General features: G+C 45.8%; 1 protein-coding gene across 2 annotated transcripts in view; it reads left to right on the top strand.

The window, feature by feature from the left end:
* The window catches only part of LOC128895395 (insulin-like growth factor 2 mRNA-binding protein 2), an 81,279-nt gene that overhangs the window by 13,414 nt on the left and 48,157 nt on the right, over positions 1 to 19,708 (top strand). The window contains exon 2 of one of the 2 annotated variants that reach the window (XM_054157945.1): positions 4,393 to 4,456. In XM_054157945.1, the coding sequence (XP_054013920.1) occupies positions 4,393 to 4,456 (64 nt within the window). Of the gene's footprint in view, positions 1 to 4,392; positions 4,457 to 18,428; positions 19,614 to 19,708 lie in introns of those variants that run through there. The other variant, XM_054157947.1, reaches the window with a different exon arrangement.

Genomic DNA, 19,708 nt, shown 5'->3' with positions numbered 1-19,708 from the left:
GACGAGATTTAAGTTAGGAACCGGTAAAACGTAGCAAGAAAGAGGAACAAAGAAGAGAAGCAGAATGAAAAGGGAAGGTACGCGAGGGCAAGAGCAAGAGGTTGAAGGAAGGAGAGAGAGAAAAAATGAATATATATTAGGTGGGTTGCGCGACGACCTCCGAATAGCTCTCCTAAGCTTGCTTCTCGCTCGCTTGGGCCTCACCTACCTGGCAGTTTTCGTTGTAGGTAAAAGGAGGGAAGATGGTGGAATGGGAGGGAGTAGGTAGAAGCACTAAGGAGACCTTGAAAGCTTGCTAGCCGGGTGCCGGCTAGTACTGACCCACTATAAAGGCACTTGCCGTCCTGCTCGTTCAGCAGGACAATCTAGTATTACCCTCTCCCTCGGGAGAGCCTGCTAACCTACTCTCTTGCCCACATACACTGACTCGATCCAAAAACTCGCTTCTAGAACCCGGCTACGCTTAGCTCGGGAACAGCTTCCGTCTCGCTCCCTCCCTCTAACTCGCTCGTTCTTGTCCCTTTTTCCCCGTTGCTTCGTCCCTTACGGTCCCTCTGTCTTTCCTTCTCTCACTTTGTCGTCCCTCGGGCTTCCCTATCTCGTTTCCACTCCCTCTTTACTGTTCCCTTCTCGTTGCCGTTCTAATACCACCACTGCTACACCCTTCGTATTTGCCGCCATTTCGCTTCCTCTCGCTCGCTCGTTTCCTCCTCTTTTTTCTAGTTTGCTCTTTCTACTCCCTCGTCTGGGAGAGTGTGCGTCGTTCAAACACACGCACCGCAATGTACGACCCCTGGAAATCTGTGTGTGTGTGTGTGTGCGATGGGTAAACCGTGCGCTCGTAGTCCGGCCTGTGCGCGCGCGCGTTCCTCTCTTATGCATGAATTTCACCGGGTGCTTAGAAAGAAGGAGAGAGGCTCGAACGTGTATCGTGTGCAAGTATGCGTGTGTTTGTAGGGAGTACCACCTAGCATAGCAACTGCTGTTTCTGCATTTCTTAGCAGCGCGCCCCATGCGAGATGCCGGTATATTTTAGGCGTATAACGGGTGTCCTGTTCTCGACAGCCATCCCCGCGTTTTTCCGATGCAATTTACCCGCCGTTCCTACCAATAACACGCTGCACGACATCGACTTTCTATCGCGTTGAACCGTTTGTTTATTTGTTTAGAAATAATACTGGTTTGTCTGCTTCATGTAATCCTTGGGTAAATTTAATATTAGCGAGGAATTATTAGTTAAACTTTCCAGACACTTTCGTCACGTCTCAGACTTGAAAATTATTGGTAGACGACGAACTTGACCTTATACAATTATTCTCGCAAAAATTAGTTACACGAGCCTAACTCTACATTTCTCGACCGAATCGAAAATATTAATCGACAAAGTTATGGAACCATTTCCACTAATATATGAACTCCGGTGTTTCTACCCATTAGACGATATCTACTAACGTATTTAATACCTTTCCTCGGTACTAACATTTTTTACTATGTAACGCCAACTGTGTGCCTAAGTTACGACACCGCTCGAGGGTTAACACAGACAAGATTGGTGGATACTCTGGTTTGGGGGGATATACCGACATTAGTTTCCTGTAAATCTTGACGCGTCTACTTTCATTGCAGTTGAAGAGGTACGTTAGAATGTACGGGAAGACGTCCTGGCCCTTCTAAACGCCATAAGCGTGAAATCGAGCGTAAAAGCTCGCGTGGAATATAACGCGACATAAGAATCAAATTAAAACCTCGTCAAGCACTACCTCCCCCCTTTCCCTTTCACACCTTGTTGCGAATTGGCTTTCGCATGAAACCTGTTGTACTCGGCCGGAGCCGTCGTGCATAGGAACACTTACGAATATTACTGCTACAAGGAGAGATGGACCGTTCGAATGGGGAGGAGGGGAGGGACTTGACACGGGACATACTAAGTAGCCATTTAGGTGCTACTTCCTCCTTTTATTGCTTCGGGCTTCTCTTTCGTTTCTTTCGCTTTTCAAGTGGTTACCGAGAGGACACCGCACCGTACCGGCGTCTTCCTCTCTTTCACTTTACGTTTTACACACGTATTTTTTTAATTCATCCGAATTCCCAAACTAGTCCGCCCCGGTAGGTTATATTATACATACCCTTCATTGTACAGAGTGTTCTGCCGCATTTAATAGACTCTTCGCGAACAATTCCGCCACTCGCCACACGCCATTGTACGCACGCGGAGAGATTCTACCCGGTTTGCTCTGAAGCAGGCTTAGCTCGTTCGAAGAGAGAGAGAGAGAGAGAGAGAGAGAGAGAGAGAGAAGAATGGAGAAAAAAAAATGTATACCGCTCCGCGCACGACAAACGCGAAGCGCCGAGATTGTTATCGATGTCCGTCGACGACCTGCGAGCATCGCAAAGCCTGCAATGCCCTGTGTACTTCTAACGCAAACCGACTGTAACTAATTCATATGAACAAGAACCCAGGCCTCCTGCGATGACCGACTTCGAAATAACTTCACGAAACCGAAACGATTTTTGTTCACTCACTAACCTCGAACGATTAATCTACAGGAACAGAAATATCGCTGTAGAGACAGTTTCACGCGCAACCGAACGTTAGGGGCGCCAGGAGTACCACGCGATCCAAATCAATCTTTCCAACTATCGAGTGTGAATCATTTATACACATTTCGGGAGTCCTGACAAGCATCGTTGTATATGATTGATCCTGATTCCTTGATCGAAACTGCATTCAGAAAGTTACGCGATTAATCGATCTGTGAAGTAAGTCGAGAGATATAAGTGATACATTAAGTGGAGAATTCCGAGTTCAAATTTGCCGCGTGCTCGCGGTAATAATATGCTAGCAGCGAAATTATCGCATCCGGTCAAATTGCAGTAAAGCTAGCTGTATGCGGCGTGGAAATCCCGCGCAATTTTTTCATTTCCGTGACTATCGTACGACGCGAAGCTTCGGTGGTTACATATCAAAGATTATTGCGTTAATATTCGCTAAGAAACATTGCGTCGTGAGAGTGTTCGAACCTCTAGGTACGTAAAATGTCATTTTCGTAATACGAGTCTAGTAGTTACGTAGTATGTAATGGTTGTCAAGACCTCTCGCAGTGCCTGTTTTATTTCAGGATACAAGATCGATTTTTATTTTTTCACGTCGGATTCTGTCTCACGAACGATGAAACGAAATCGTTCGTCTCGGATGCCTGGCAAAAATAGTTTCGTCGATTTCTTTTTTGTTCTACAACACGTTCAGGAACTGGTTAGGGAAAATTAGATGTGTCTAACTGGTAGGAGACAACACCTGGCGCCTAGGAAAGGAAATACGTGTTCGCGTGCGCGTGTGTTAGCCCATAGAGACCCTCGGACCGTGTCGAAAAACTCACCAGCACGAAACTGTGACCGTGGATACGTTCTCATAACCTCTTGATCCCGATTAGAATACGAGTAAGGTATGTGATAGCTCTGCGGATCACTGCAGCGATTTTTGCGCCGTTAGACATTGTACATGTGCAAATCAAAACCCGGAAGCAACTGTCATGTTCTTCTCGAGTTGAAACCGGTGTTCGGTTGTACTTTTCCATGGGAAAATCTCCCATCGGTTCGCTCCGGGCCGAGGTCAAAGTTCAACCGAACCGCGGCTTCAAACAGGTTGTCCTCGCTGACCCAATGAACTAATTTCTTTACCCTCTCGGTGCTATGAGAATATTCCAGTTGCACAATTGGCCATAGTTACGTCGCATTGATTTTTTTTTCCTAATCTAGAAAATGCTCGAGAGATAAATTAATATATGTTACATAAATTAAGGTATGGTTTGTACCTTCGTCGTCGAGGTTATGTTTAGGTTAATACAATGTAGCGTCTAGAATAAATTATTTGACAAAGTATTTCAATAATATGTGTAAATATTCATGAACGTTTCTTTATTAGAATAAAGTGAGATCAAACATGTTTGAATAAAAATCAATTATAAATGACTTAGTACAGTAAGTTCTAATTTTCAGATGTTTATACATTTGTATTGTATTCTTACTCGTGTTTTAAGCTGCGCGTTTTATATTATTTATTTTAGACACTGCTTTGTGGTAATTTTGTATATATTGTGGGTGCTGCACCTAGAGTCAAAGAAATGAACACCTACTTTATCGTTGAATCTTTGTGATATTCAAGAATGGAAAAGTCAGGACTTTTTATCATTTAATTTTCATTCTCATTTTATCCTTCGACTATCTTAAACATGAATATTTCTTGTCCAGTTGTGCCTTTATATAGTTTGTACATATTACTTCTGGCCATTATATATACAAATAGCTAGATACACAACTGTCTTATGCATCAAACGATAATTCTTCCTTCGCGAGTGTTGTTTTTACAATAATTTTCTGTTTTCTCGGTTTCAGGATATGCCTATCTCGGATCGTCGCTTGTTGTGGAGCCATCCGTAGCCAGTGGACCGAAAAAACGGTGAGTTCTCGATCCTCCAACTATTATTATCGTTTTTCTCGTGTACAGATTTCGTTTCGCCGCGATTACCTCAACTGCAATCACGATTACAGCTTAGTAAGAGGTTCGTCGGTTACCTCCTCGTCCAGGTTAAGATAACGAACCGTGTTTTGCGCTCGCGCTGCGTTATTTTGCGTGCGAAACGGTTGCTCGTTAAATGAATTAACCACGAAAGTGTCTTGTAGCGTCTCTAATTACAGCATGTCCCGTTACTGAAAATCGTTAACCGCCGCTCATTAACCGATCGTAAATTTGTCGGGCGTCCACCGACAATGACACTTTCTTTAACGCGCACGTTACAAATTAATCGTGTCACCGAAAGTCCGCGCAGTCGCCCCAGAACTTGCTTGTCCTTACGTGCTAATAGTCCATTTGTCTTCGAGAAATTTTATGTAATCGCTTACAGAAAGTTTTTCGAAGGGGTTATTAACCCTGGCCAGCTATTTCTCGATCGAAAGAGAGATCACGCGTAATGCCGGCATAACGAGGTGCATAATTGGCCGCACGCGAGTAAATTGCGCGCGAGCGCGTACACGAGGAGAGCTCGAGCTCATGGCGAACGTGTCCGAGCAAAAATCGTCGAGGATTATCCGCAGTGGAACTCATTCCGCGTCGGCAGAATGTTGAATAGTCTGATCGGCACCCATCAAAGGAACCGTGGGGTTCGTGTCCCGCGTAACAGACATGGCCAATTACTTGGATTGAAGTTCGGTAGAAGTACGGGACGAGGCAACCCCCGAAAACTTCGATATCGATTGTCATGTAAATTTTTGCGCCAAGTTGTTTTCGCCGCGGTCGATTCCACGAGTACGCCAAATAGGGTCGGCCCAGAACGTTTTCTAGTTTTTAGCCAGGGATGGCCGAAATACTTGTCTAGATACAAATTTCGCGTAACGGGTAAAAGAGAAACAACCTTTCTAGCCTTTATTCGGCTCGGGTTTCGACACAACTGTTGCTGACCCGTTCCCTCAGACTTGACCACTGTGTTGTTTTCTTTTCTTCAATTTCAGTATAGATAAATAAAATTTGTTCGATAATAAAGGGGTTTTTCTTAGTATTTAAACGATTGCACCGTGTTTATTCATATACTGCGAGGATTAAATTTCGTCCATTCCTGGCTGTGATTGTGCATGTTGTTCCACGTTTGTGCACGCTAGTTCTTAAATCTATAACTTACATTTACATTAAACTCGCACTGTTTCTTCGCCATGCTCCCACATTTACGGATAAATGGTACGTATTCTCACTGTATATACACAGCACTCTTGCGCGCATCTCGTAATTAATTCTTTAATTCACTTCATGGTTCACGTGTCTGACTCGCACGGAAAATAGAGGGTACGAATATTTACGGGATTCACTGTAAATGAAAAATGTGTCTTCCAAAGAAACTATTTTCACATATATACACCTGGATAGGCTAAATTTCATTTCTATTTCTTCGTTATTGTTCCCTCGTGCTCCTAGTTTATTTTGTCGTAAAGTGGATTAGAGAGATTAATCGCGGCGTATTTAGCTCGAAATTTCTGTCTTCTCTCTCCTTTTTTTCTTTCTTTTTTTTTTTTTTACGGAAACTCGGCACGTTTCATGGTGCCGGTAGAGAAACGTTTGGGAGCCTCTGCACACCGAGGTAGCCTCCTGGACGGTGAGGCAGGCGTTCGAAAAAAAAATGTGGCACCTGCCTTCTCCTTACGAGCCCCGAGCTGAGCCCAGGCTGCTCGCTCGTGCCACAACTGCAATCTGTTATTTCACCATCCCCCGGACTCGCTCCTTCCTATGTTTCTCTTCCCGTTTGCTCATACCACTTGGGCACTTCTTGCCACGAGGAACCTTATCGACGATACGTACGTGCAATCGTATAAACCGTGGATTTGTTGCTGCTCGTAACGATACTCGAACGGAGATAAGAGCAATTAAAGGCAACGTGCACCGAGCGGACAGTTTAACGAGGCGTACCAGTGAGCACTTTTTACGCCAGACACCACCTAGCACTAATAGTTGCAAAACGTTTCATATGGAAACGAAATTAAAACTTCGCCGCGCGATCTTATCGTTGAAATGAAATCTTGACAGCGCTTAAATTATACGCGGGTAGCGGCCGTTGCTGTAAATCATTATTGCCTGAACGAAATAATAAAAACAAAAATGTCTAAGGTCTTTGAGATACGTAGATTCTTTCTGTCTTCCTTCAGTTCTTCGCGTTTCTCAATCAAGTGTTGCACGGTAGGTGATTTCTTGATCGATGAAAAATTAATATTTACCTTTCTCTCTCTATATTTTATTTAGAACGAGTATTAAACCTAGTTACTATTATACTATCACTCATTCAACATCATCAGTCAAGTCGTAATGCGATAGCTGTTACCCCATTAAGATAGAGATAATAAGGTCAGTGCACCTAATTTCGACACCGATTCGGTCATCGACTCTTTCCATTCATTCCATTACCACGATTAGTAAAAATTTAGCACGAAGCATCGTATTTTTGCTGGATTCTGTACTTCGAATTTATGTTTGCAAAACAAAGTGAAACTCGCACGGTAAAAGAAGGTGAATAGGAGGGTCACCCAGATCTTGTAAGATCCCGCAGATATTAACTGGCCCGGTTATTAATATTTACGACTTCATCGAAATTCATTTGGTAAAACCTGCTTAGACTCGTGTGTCCATTAAATTGAAGTGACAAATGCTACCGTTGTTAGAGCGACACCTCTTTCACGATTGCTGGTGAAAAGATTGAACGGGGAGATCGTTATTCGACAATAGACGGACTGACAATTCGACGAGACGAGTATCACTTCCGAGTTGTCTCCTGCACCTTTGGCGAGAACTCGCGTATCAGCTTCCAGCAGCGAGCGTTGCTTAGGCTCCTCGTTTTTGATGTTTAAGGCCGATGCATGGCTAAACATTCATTTCCATATAAGCCGATATGTTTCAAATGTAAAGCACTCTCGTACAGTGGCTACAGTGACATGAAGAAGAAAGGGCGAGATGAGGCGGAGAAAGAGAAAGGACGAGGACGACCGAGAAACGAACTGGTACCGAGGAAGAAACTAGTTTGAGGTCTGGGGGTCTCACCCCTCGTGAATCTTCACAATGATTCCATGGGATCCGCCGCGTTTCTGATTCTATCTTCTTTAACTGGCTCTATCGGCCCTTTTTGTGTTAATTCCGCCACTGTGCGGTGTTACTATGGCGCCGTGAGTGTGAGAACCGAGCGGAAAATTTTTATCGTATGACCCTAATTATATCTCTCGATGCTCTTTCAACCCATCGACCGTTAAATTGTCTTTTAAACATTTTCTACTCGAAAATATTATTTCTCACAATTCTGTAATTTAAATTGAAACGTGCGAGATCGTGGGCACCTTTCGTTGCGTGGTGGATTCCTCGAAAATTCGAAAAGTGCGCACATGCCTTAATACGATAACCGCAAGGGGTGATCTGGTCTCGATGAAAGGTAGTTCACTTTGCGGCGGATCCGTACAATGCAGGCACGTGCATTATACGTTATTCACTTCTTGCGTGCAAAGCCGTGTTGCGGTAAAGCCGGCTCGCGAGGGATGTTACTGTAATCGAATCGTTGCACCGATACGTCTGAATACGATCAATTTTGTAATAAATAAGGTAGTGTTTTCCTTTTTCTCTCCTTACAAGCGAGGAATAATAATTTTCATTTTAACTCGGACTTGGACTAAAATTAGTATGTTAAACTTGAGGATTTAGAGTAGAAGAATAAAAATCGGATTTTTCACAAAACAAGTAAATGTTGAGCATCGTCGAATGGTGTATGAGAATGCGAAAAGTCGTCGCGAGCAAACTTGAAACCAGTAATTTACGTTTCGTCCCCCGGTTCAGGATCATAACCACAAAGTGGGTGAAGCAGTAACAGTACCGACGCCGGTGCCATTCCTTGCAGTTGCACCACACGCGCTTACTGTTTTCCACTTGCATTTACAAGGTTGCACTTTTCTCATTTGCATAACAAGGCCTGTGCACCTAGCGGTGCATATCAGGTCGGTCAGGTTGCACGATAGGAAGGGTGCACGGGGGGTAAGTCAGCTCCCCTGCAGCCGGTGGTTACCCGGGCGGCTTAATGCACTTTGTGTGCATTTCCTGCACTCGAGAGCTGCCGTTCGTCTGTATCACTTATCCCCTCCGATTCATAAACTCGCGCTAACAAATGCGACGACGGAAAGAAAAGCTGGGTACGTACAAGAAGCGGCGTAAGGTCGACTTTCTTTCGATTGCAGTGCACGCTGCCCTTCTCTGCTTGTCCTCGTCCCTTGCTCATTTCTCAAAGCAAATCTCGTTAGAAAATTAGATTAGATCGAATATTTTACACATCATTTGTAATGACAAAATAGAAGAATTATAATTAAATTGTAATCGTTGACGTGGTCGCTAATAATCTCGTAGGGAGAAAGGGAAACGATAGAGTCAACAGTTGTTTTTTATCCGCGACGAAACCATCCCCATGATCGAGTGAAAAGTGACTGGATTAAAAGTGCACTCGTGAGCGGTCGTTTGTCCGTATCACTTGTCCCCTCGGATGCATAAACCCGGCCGGAACAAATGTGGCGAGCGCGTTGCACGGGACGCGGAAGAGAGAAAATAAAAGCTCGGCTACAAGAGATCGCCCCGGAGATGCACATCTTCCTTTCGGTTGCAATGCACTCTCCCTCCCTCTTGCGTTCCGGTGTCGGTTGTCCTCGTCTTTTTCTTTCCCTCTCTCGTTTCTTGGAGTGAATCGTTGCACTCGGCGCGTGCCAACCTCGTGCCCTTCTCCCGGTGGTTGTGCCCCCTCCCTCGCCTTGCATTTAATTCTGCCTCTGCTCGTCCTCCACCCCTTTCGACTCCCCACTTTTCCCCAGACCACCCCACCCAACCCCGTAGCCCCCCTCACCCCCTCACCCCTCCCTCCTCCCTCCTCCCTCCTCCCCGGTTACTCGTGGTGCATCCTGCATGCACTTGTTGCGTCAATGCACAGCCGGCTGCCACGGCACGCAGGCGCGACTCGAATTTCTGAATGTTGTTGATACTTTTTTTCCCTTTTCTTCTCTCCTTCCTTTTTTTCCTCCTCCTCCTCCCCCTCCTTTTTAACGGGAGGAAGGGACGATGCGTGCGCGACGCATTTCAAACGCGATAGGGTTATTACAGGGGACGTTTCGCTGCATCAAAGAGACGGATCGACGCGGGCAAGATTACCGAAATAATACGCTTATTAAATTACAGAGTATCGTACACACTCACACCGTGCCGGGCTTATTTCGCATAAATGATTTTCCTCGTTAGACGTGGCAGGAAGTCGTTGTCTGAGACTTGGCATACTTGTACCAATGTTCGTGGAAATAGAGTGAACTTTATAGAGCTAGATAACAGAGAAGCTCCCCAAAAAGCAACCCTTCCGCGACAACTACTTCCTATTAGATCGAGATCCGTATAAAACTGCAGGAGATTGACAGGCGCTACCCTTGCACTTGTTGCATCTACTGCAACTGGCGCACCACGCAAGCGCGCGCTCCCAGCGACGCGTTTAGTCTCGTAACCGTGAATCAGGTTTTTCTTAATTCAAGCAGTTTTCGTTCTAGGAACGAAAGATGTCGAAAACAGGAGAATTCTCGAACAAAACGTTTCATCCTAGTTAGTTCCATTAGGTGGCAGTCGTGGAAGAACAGAAACCTTTGGACTCGGTCGAGGAATGCGAAGCACGTGGCCTCTGTAGGGTCTCGGTGAACACACTGCGGAAGAGTCGCTTTCGATGCTTGCGTTTCGTTCCCGTTTGGTCCACATCCCGAGGCGCGATTTGAATTCCTAAACGTTCTTTTTACGCGTGACTTTGCGCGAGGATTATCGGGTAATCTCTTACGCAACGATTCTAGGTGAATTGACGCGCATATAAAGGCCTCGGGTAAACACGAAACTGGATCGTGCTTTCCGCTCCCTTTTCTTTATTTGGCTTCAGCGATCCGCTCTTCTGCGTGCAAGCAGCGGCCTTCTTACGTCGGGATGAGCGAAAACAAAACGATACAACGGGACCCCGCCCGGTAGGATCGCTCCTTCCGATGTTTGCTCAAAGCATCTTCTTCCTGCCGGCCTCGAGGGACGATATCCTAATGAGGAGGAGAGCTCGATACGTGCAGCTGCGTTCACACACGAAACCGACGTACGTCCCGCGGGGTCGCCTCTCGAAAAATTCTATCGACGAATAGACACCTGGTTGACCTACGAGATAGACTACGTTTACACGGGCCTCTAACTTCTAGGTACTCCACGGAGCTATAAAGATCGCCCCTGACAAGGGAACGACGCAACCTGTCCCCCCTTACGATTTTAACGTTCGCAGGGTGCTGGGGTACAGGTCCCTTACTGCCACGTGTAAAACGTTAGACTCAGATACCGGATAATTTTAGAAATACCAAGTAAACGACTCGGTAAATTATTGAATTCGGTAAGACTGAAATCACCCAAAGGTCGGATCCGACTCGCCGTAGAAGTGGAGGGTTAATAACGAAGGTTTACGTTAAAGTGAATCTGGCTTCTGAATTGCTCCTATGCTTGAAACGTACGTGATACTTTTATGAATAACCGAAAGTGAAACCGTTCGACGTGGAGGAGCCTTTAAACGTAAGCCAATGAGTTCCAATCGAAATTACCGATCGGATGCTCCAGGCTGCTAGCCGCGCAAAGCAATTTACGCCCTTAAGTAACCCGCCAGAAACGAAAACGCGATTACCATCCGAGAGCCCCGGCGGAGCAGCAGCGAAATGAAATTTAAAGATTCGCCGATGTCTAATCGGTCGACGATCCGATCGCTCGCGTCTAACAAGATTTTCAATTTACCTCTGAATATCGCGCACTTTGGATATCGTGTCCTCTCGCATGCGCGCTGTATGGTTCGGATATAAAAAGTAAGACGCTAAATACAAATTGTACCTTACGAGATTCTTAATCCTAAAAACGTAATTAGGACGCGTATGCTTAATTTCTCCACCCCTCGGTATCCCTACGGGACCGTCTGCAAAAAGTTCAACGTCGCGATCGAGGCAGCTTGTCTACAAAGTAAATTACGTTTTTCAGGATATTAAATGCTTCACGCTTAAATCCCGAACGTTGGTGCAGGTCATTCCCCTCGTTAATAGCCATTAATCATCCTCGATGTTAAGGGGCACGTAAGAACATTGAGTCACGACGCGTCGAATTCCGTCGTGACGATAGCTTTTTTTTCCCAGCAAAAACCAGAGACGGTTGGGGTTACCATTTGTTTTTTCTTTTTTCCTTTTTTCTACTCTTTATCCGTCGTTGTTTTCATCGGTCGATTTCTTATCACGCGGAGATCCGAGAGATGAGCAGAGATCGTCTCGGTGTAAAAGAAAATTACACGGGTGCGCTCGTGTAGAGACTCGGCGCAATCCGCAGGTGTAAAGGGCCTGGTTTAATTATCTCGAAATTGAGGCACGCTGACGTGCAATAATTGTTATATACCCCCCACCCTCCTGTCCCCTTCTTCCTTCCGTCACTGTTTTCACTCTCGTCGTACCACCACTACCACGGTGCAACCCTGCATTGGTGCACTTTCTCGCCGTTGCAACGTCGATGGTTCCGCTTTAAAGCCGACATAACAGCGTGGCCTGATCGTAAAATCTTGGACGATGCCACGGGAGACGCGATTTTTGTTGTTAAACGCAGCTGCTGGTGCAGCCCAGGCGGCGGAATTACGTTCGATGCCTTAATTTCAAATTGCTCCAGTGGAACGATTCGCTTTTTGCCCCCGTTGCGAGTCGCCACTGTATCGGTGAAACGCGCTGGGGGATGAAAATTGATTCTCGCGATTGACTTCGGCTCTTGATCGCTCAATTCCCCTTAAATCGACTACAGTATCGTATTGGTGTCTTGGACAAGCTGATATTTATTTTACACCCGCAGACTCTTTGTTTTGGTCAATTTCAGGCGTTGCGAATGCATCGATGGAACGAACATGGAAAACGATTCTGCTAAATTAACGTGGCGAGTGTTAACCCTTTGCGCTCGGATGTCCCCTCTGAGGGGACGTTGAAAGTCCAGAGAACCTTGGTAGATACACATAACATATAATAATAACGACGGCAGTACTTCGTCAACTTCTTTATTACAAACCCTCGTAAATTACCGTCTCGGATAATTGCTACAACGAAATGTTTGAACGTTGAAATTGATCCATGACGAACGTTTTCAGGGCATATTAAAGCGTCGTGATAAAAAATAAGCACGGATAATTATACATTTCGTGAAGCGCTACGTCGCGGAGTTCGATACTCTCGCAATCGCGTACGAAAAAATTGCATCATTTAATGTCGGATAATACGCGCTCGTTTTCGGCGATCACGATCGTAAGAGTGAAAGGTCAATTTTTGGAAAAAAAAATCCCGTCGAGAAATTTCAACCCTGACAAATTGAAACCTCGCACGGTAGCCTGGTACGAAGGTAGCATAAAGGTGATTTTAACGGCGACGCCTCTTAATTGGCGTGACCGAAGCAAAAGGACGCCGTGAAAAAGAAACCCTCCGAATATGCACGGATCACGGAAGACGCTGCACCTGGCCAACCGACCAACCAGATCCGTATCTTGGCGACGCGGTTATTATTAATTCTTTTTTCGTCCGCCACCAGATACATCGCAATTAATATGCACGTCGCGAGCTCCTCCAATTATACGCGGTGCCAAACTTTTTTACATTGCGAATCGTCAACCTCGACTTTCGATTTTCTTTGTCGTGTCCTCCAAGAATCCTTGCGAAGCATCGGGGTACCCATTTTCAGTTTTCTGCTCGTTTACGATCAGGAAACTGAATTAAATATCACAGATAAATTAATATGGTATATTATTACGATATTAGTCCTCTAATTATTACTTTAAATTAGTTCTATCCTTATCTTAGTACATTTTTCTAATATATCCGTTCATTCCTGTGTCCTTACGTATCATCCCACAGCTTTCCTTTTCCCTGTTCTAGGGGTAGCGGCGACGCCCTACCAGAATCTTCAGTTGGCCAAGCTGGTGGTGGTTGGAGGTGAGTCATTTTTCCCAGCCATCCTATTTTTCTAACTCGTCTATTAAATACATACTCCATGATCCAATTCCAAACCGTACACCTATCTTGAATAAACTATTTTCGAAACGTACCACGCGAATTAGACGAACGCTTTTCGCGTGAAAATACTGAAAGCACGTTTTTGGAATATTTTTATTTTGAATAAAAGGATCTCGCGTGTGCCGTTCGACGATGTTAAAACACCACTCCGAATCGCTACGATTGGAAGCCGTGTGGCTAGACAAATAGAATTATCGGATTACGCGTGTAATCGCTCGTGCGTGAATAACAAGTTCAACGATATAGTTTGAACAAATTCTCGACTGTTTAGACGCAGCCACGAGTGAATTAAATTTTGCGAAATTTGTGAATTTCTTTGTACATTCACCGATGGATAAAGAATCGTCAATCTATAATAGTTAAGCTTTACCGAATGATCTCAAATATTTATTCGAATCTCAAAAATATTTTCAGGTCCGTTTCAAGGTTAATAACGTTAACACGTTTGCGACAGTTAGTACACTATTACTGTTGGTCATCCTATTCGGGTTCCTCGTTGCGCGAAACGACATCTCCTTTCATTCCTTTGATGCGATATGTTCTCACACGATTAAGGGAAATCATATCGGTCGACTCCCTTTAAAATAACACCCATTCGATTCGATTTTCTCCGCCATATACCGGTATTGGCCAGAGAAGCCGGGAAAGCTTTTCCAGCTTGTCCTGAGACATCCGGGCTCCTGGTGCGAAAATTCTTCAAGGGTGCGTGGCCACTATTGATTCCAGGGCTCTGCCACCCTTACGCACCCTCGCATTTCTCTTTCCCTCTCTCTTTACCCCCGTTACCCTCTCTGTCCCCACCCAAAATTCTCCCTTTTCCCGTGTGCACCCTTCGTCTTCCTTGCTCCCCTTGGAGGACCCTTTCCTCCTGGCCCGAATTACGTCGCTCCTCCTTGCTTTCCTTCCATCGGCTGGTCCACCCTGGAGGGGTAAAAGCCTCTCTCGTTCGTTCCCTTCGTCTCGGAACGTTCGTTTCTACGGACGTCCCAGTTATTAAACTACCCACTCCATGGGTTCCACGGAATCACGTGGATGGCATTGCCATTGGAAATTACATTGATAAGACCGACCGAGTAATTATTTTTAGATACAGACATTTCGCGATGACGGCCTTCGAGTTATCGCCTGACCCTTTACAGCCACCGAATTTTTAGCAGAGACGTACTTTATAGTTGTCCGTTAGAATATTAGAGCCACCGAGGAAAAAAAAAATCTTGGTCGCGTTTCATCGCCTTTCGAAAAGTAAATTTGTTCTACCCTAAAGTTACGGAAGACAGACTTGGTTTTTATTTTGCCCGTACGTGATCTTCAACGAAGCACACGTTTCGGACATTCTTTTCCAAAGGGCGACCAACGGTCAACCTTGAAGAGTCCTATGGAATAGGGATAGTTGCTTCGAAGGTTAACGCCAGATCCATTAATTTTTATGCGCCCGGAAACCATTCGACGATCCTCGCGTCACGTTTCGACCACGCTTCATTGATACCGATATTTACGAGCCGTCCAACTATTAATTATCCTTAACCACTGTCTTAACCTACCGCAACCATAATTACCGCGTGGAACAAAGAGCCGCTACGGCGTTTCGCGGTAAAGTCCGCACTTTTCGTCTCGGCATGACTGTCCATGCGAATTCGACGTTATTCGTTCGGAAGAATGGTATTTATCGGATTCTAGACTCCGTTAACCGAAACCTACGGAAAGGTGAATTCTTGGAACGCGTTCCGAAGATATTCATCGCTTTTGAGTCTCGTTTTCTCCCAGCCTCGTTGGCGAAACTGTCTACTAACTACGTTCGCGTTAACACCGAATCTGCGTGTGCTAAACCGGCAGCGCAAGGGTTGACGATTTTATATAGGTGGGTAAAACAAAAATAAGTCACGGACCATAGAGGATGGTTCTAGGAAGCCGATTTACGCTCGATGAAGAGGATAATCGATTGATCATTTACCGAATTAGTTGATGGGGGCTTAAGCTGCTAGAAAAAAAAATGTGCACGAGCTTGGTTTTAAACGACCGTGGCTTCCACGAGTTCACACGTTCGGGAAGCTTAAAAACGTCTAATAGACCGTGAATTATAAAATATGCAACGCATATTTTAATTTACTTATTTTAATTTACTTATAGTTTCAAAATTCTTTGTATTCCCTCACATTTCACTTTTCTGTAATAAATGAAATGACTCCATTTCTTTATGGAATCAACCTGCTAGCTAGTGTTTGTTTAGTCGAAGGACGAGACGCCTCTCGGTCGGTCGTGTAATAAAAATTCATAGCTCATCCACGTGACCGAATGGTGCATTAAAAATTCAAGTTCAAGCTGGTATTATAACTGGGTGTCCACTTGTTTATAGTGGATCAACGTCTTCGGTTGTGCGCGTCCACTCCCCTCGCTCGGTGCGTTCGTCCTTTTTTTTTTATCCTGCATATCCCCTTTGCGTAATTCGGTGATTTGTAATCATCATTTGTTTTCTTCCGGGAGATCATGGCACATGTCGTACAGGTGTGCCATTCAGGTAAAATCCCGGGAGAACCCGTCTTAAAAATTACGATCGTGCGGTTGACCGTTCGCATTAAAGTTCGCATAAACGGAAGCGTGGACGCGAGCTTCGAGTATTTGCTCCCGTAAAGCGGCTAATTTGCATAGAATTATCAACAATTTTGCCCACGGTATCTACCCTTTTCGATCGAAACATTTTTGTCACCAAATAATCGTCCGCTATCAAATGCAATTTTCTTCTTCGCGGGTAATTTCTCGGATTACAATTCGTGGAAAAATAATGCAAACGCATATGAACGAGGAAGTTTATTTGGAAGGGGGCTCGTCAAGATTAGTTTCCGCTCCGAAAAGGCGCGGAGGAAATACAACATAGAATTCCGTGAGGCGTTTCGGAGCGCGTCACAAATTCGAACGCTATCCGGTCACGATTCTGTGAATGATAAATCTAGTTCAAGGATAACACCCTCGTCATTGCCAAAGATAATGACGATGAAACGTGAGCGCAGAAAAGCCACGAATACCCGTGGTCGACCTGCACCCATATACCTGCAGGCATGCACAAAAGAAAGGCGAATCCTTCCTTTCTACCTGGCCGAACAAAGAGACCTCCGTAACGGAATCAACCCTTTGGCTCTACGGAGAACCAGGAATCCGTATTTCGTCGTTCGGGGATTTGGGTCTTTTTATGGTCATGGGCGTTTGGTAAAGATCCGCGAGCAGTTTCGAATACCCTAGTACCGATGCTCGTACTCGTCGATTCGAACGTCGATGAAACGTGAATCAAGTACGCGTGGAATAACGTACGGCGGTGTCTTTTAGAAAGTCACGGTAGTTGGGCACTTGTAATCTCCCCCTTTTGGGTTACAAGTTGATCGGAGAAGTGCCCTTGATGTCGACGAGCCCAAGGGTGAAGCGTTACATTTCTTAGCTGGTTGACGAGCCCGATCTGTGGAACTGGTACAGCAAAATATGTAAGAAATCGAGAAACTGTCGTCTTAATTTCTACGTTTGGATATTATCTTTCAGTCAAATTTTGGTAAGATAGAGGAGACTGTGGAACTTGCGCGGAGAGAAGCGTCAGATCGATAAGGGAACGTCAGGTTTAAACGGCAGAAGGGATATTAAACGAAACGGAGTCTGTCGAAAAACCGTGAAATTTGGTCATCGCGACTCGATTTCCCTGGTCGTAGCTCCGCGTGAAAATTCGCTGGAAAAACAACCCTTAGTGTTTACCGGCTCCCATCAGATGGCGCCTCTGCTCGCGACCAATGACTCGTGGCTTTCAGGCTTTGCATTATCCAAGATGGTGCCCCGGCGAAATTTATAGCATAATAAAGTACGCGAACGGTCGAATAGCGGGAATCCACGAGGAGTGTGTTTATACACGGTGAGGGGTAAGGGTATCTTAGCCTAACGATCGAACGGCTATCGGGAGCAAGATGGCATTCACGGTGAAGAAAATGTCGTTTCGGTTTTGATATACCCACGCAGGATAGTCGAGAGAGCCTTTTCCTATTCACCCTTCTCCCGTAGTCTCACACGCTATGTCTTTTGGTGGGGAGGGAACGGTAAGGCTTCCCCTAACCAGGAGAGGGACGAACACTCCCGATGGAGGGGAGGAAACCTATCCAAGGGTGGGGGTACATTGGGCGCGGCCTAGGACGGCCGCGCACCGCGTTGTTATAAAAATAATATCAGTGTACCCAGCGCGCTTTCTTGTTAGATATCCCGGCCAATATAGCCGCCGTCAGCGCAGCACGCCTGCTCCAGCCGTGTGTGTTTTACTCGACACCCGTGTGCTCATCCGTTAGGTGGCAAAACTCGTGACACCGAGCGTCACTCTGTCCTCGACGCGCGTTTATGCCCCCATTGATCGTCGTGATCGCGACCAGCGCTGATCGAAAACTGAGAAAGGGGTAGCAGGACCGAGCGACGGCTGGGCAAAAACCGAAAGAGGGAGAAGAGAGAACCGAGGAAAAAGTGGCGAACCAGAGGGAGGGCACACCCACGTACAAGCGTCGTTTACGAGCCGGTGGAAGCCGGGGTGTCGTGTCGCCTCGCACTTGGTCCGTGCTGAAAAACCGCGCACCGGCGCCTTCTCGCCACGCGGTCGATTGATCCACGTGCGTCAGGAATACACGAGTGTATTACGTACGAGATAGAGTACCCGCCGAGACTATCGTTCCGTGGGAGACGCGACTCTTTTTCCATCGGTGTTTCCAGCCTGTTGTGTCATCGCGTGAAACGGTGTTCAACGGGTGTAAGGGAGAGAGTGAGAGTGAGAGTGAGAGAGAGAGAGAGAGATAGAGAGAGAGAGAGAGAGGTAGCAAGAAGCAGTAGCGGGAACCGGATAACGCACGGTCCCGGAATCGTCCGGAGCGACCAATCACGTACGAGCTACTCGGCCTGTCTCCTCCGTTCAGTTGGTAAAAGTGCTCGCGCGTCTTCGATACGTGTGGAGGGATTTCTCGGTTGGCCGAAGCAAGACGGCAGAGACGGCAACGAGAAAGAAGGACGCCACCGAGGGCAAGGAGGGTAAGGGGAGGTTCGTAGAAAGCCCGAGGAGCAGAGGAGGAAAGTACGAAACTGCTCCACCCGCGCGAGTTTCCCTTTGGCGGTCGTTGAGAGAACGAGACGAGCGAGACTCCGTCTTGGGTGGAAGCTAGCCGAACCGGTGCCCCGTGGATATATACATCAGTTCCTTTCGCTCGTTATAATTCTTTCCATCATCGTCGTTGGTGGATCATTTCTCAATCGTTATATATATATATATATATATACACATATATATTTATATATCGTGCGTCTCTGTCGCGAAGAAGGTGGAAAAGCCGAGAGGAGAGGAAAAAGAGAGAAAGAGAGAGAGAGAGAGAGACAGGGACAGTGCTCAACGAAAGGGTCGAGAGAGCCGTGTGCGCGGAGGACGAGAGAGGGAGGAGGAACACGCGCGAAGGAGTACGCGAAATTAAGGAAACGAGAGAGGACGCTACTATACGGACCTAACCGAGTGTGGCTTGTAACGTCGACACCGTGTGTTTCGTAGTCTTCGAAGCATATACGCCGGTCGTGTGTCCTATTTTCATCCTTTTTCTCCGAGAGCTCTTCTCTCTTTCATTCGTGCTCGTTCGTTTGCGCGAACGAGAAATCAAGCCAGTGTTAGTGCCAGTGTTTGTCTACCTCAGTCGATTAGCGGCAGCCAACGGCGAGAAGCTGCATTAAAAAAGAAAAAAAAAGAAAGATATTTAGAGAGAGAAAATAAAAATATATATATATAGATATATAATATACAGTATAATATATATACATATATATTATATTGAACAGTGCTAAACCGCGCCAACGATATTGTTGTAAATAATCCCCCGTCGGTTCTTGTGTGAGAATTACAACGAACGAACCATGTCTCTGGATAAGTTCGCGGAAGGTGGCATGTTGCAGAAGGAAATGGAGCGTTTGGAAATCGAGGAGAAAAACGGCGATACCACGAGGTAAATTAGTCATCCTCTATTTACGAATACACCGATCTTTCGTATCGTGTTTCCGGTGGAGTTAGAAATTCACCGACACGATTTCGCGCGCGCGT

Source organism: Hylaeus anthracinus, unplaced genomic scaffold, assembly GCF_026225885.1.
Source record: "Hylaeus anthracinus isolate JK02 unplaced genomic scaffold, UHH_iyHylAnth1.0_haploid 5, whole genome shotgun sequence".
NCBI classification, from domain to species: domain Eukaryota; kingdom Metazoa; phylum Arthropoda; class Insecta; order Hymenoptera; family Colletidae; genus Hylaeus; species Hylaeus anthracinus.
Note: the sequence above shows the minus strand (reverse complement) of the source record. Positions and strands in the feature narration are given on the sequence as shown.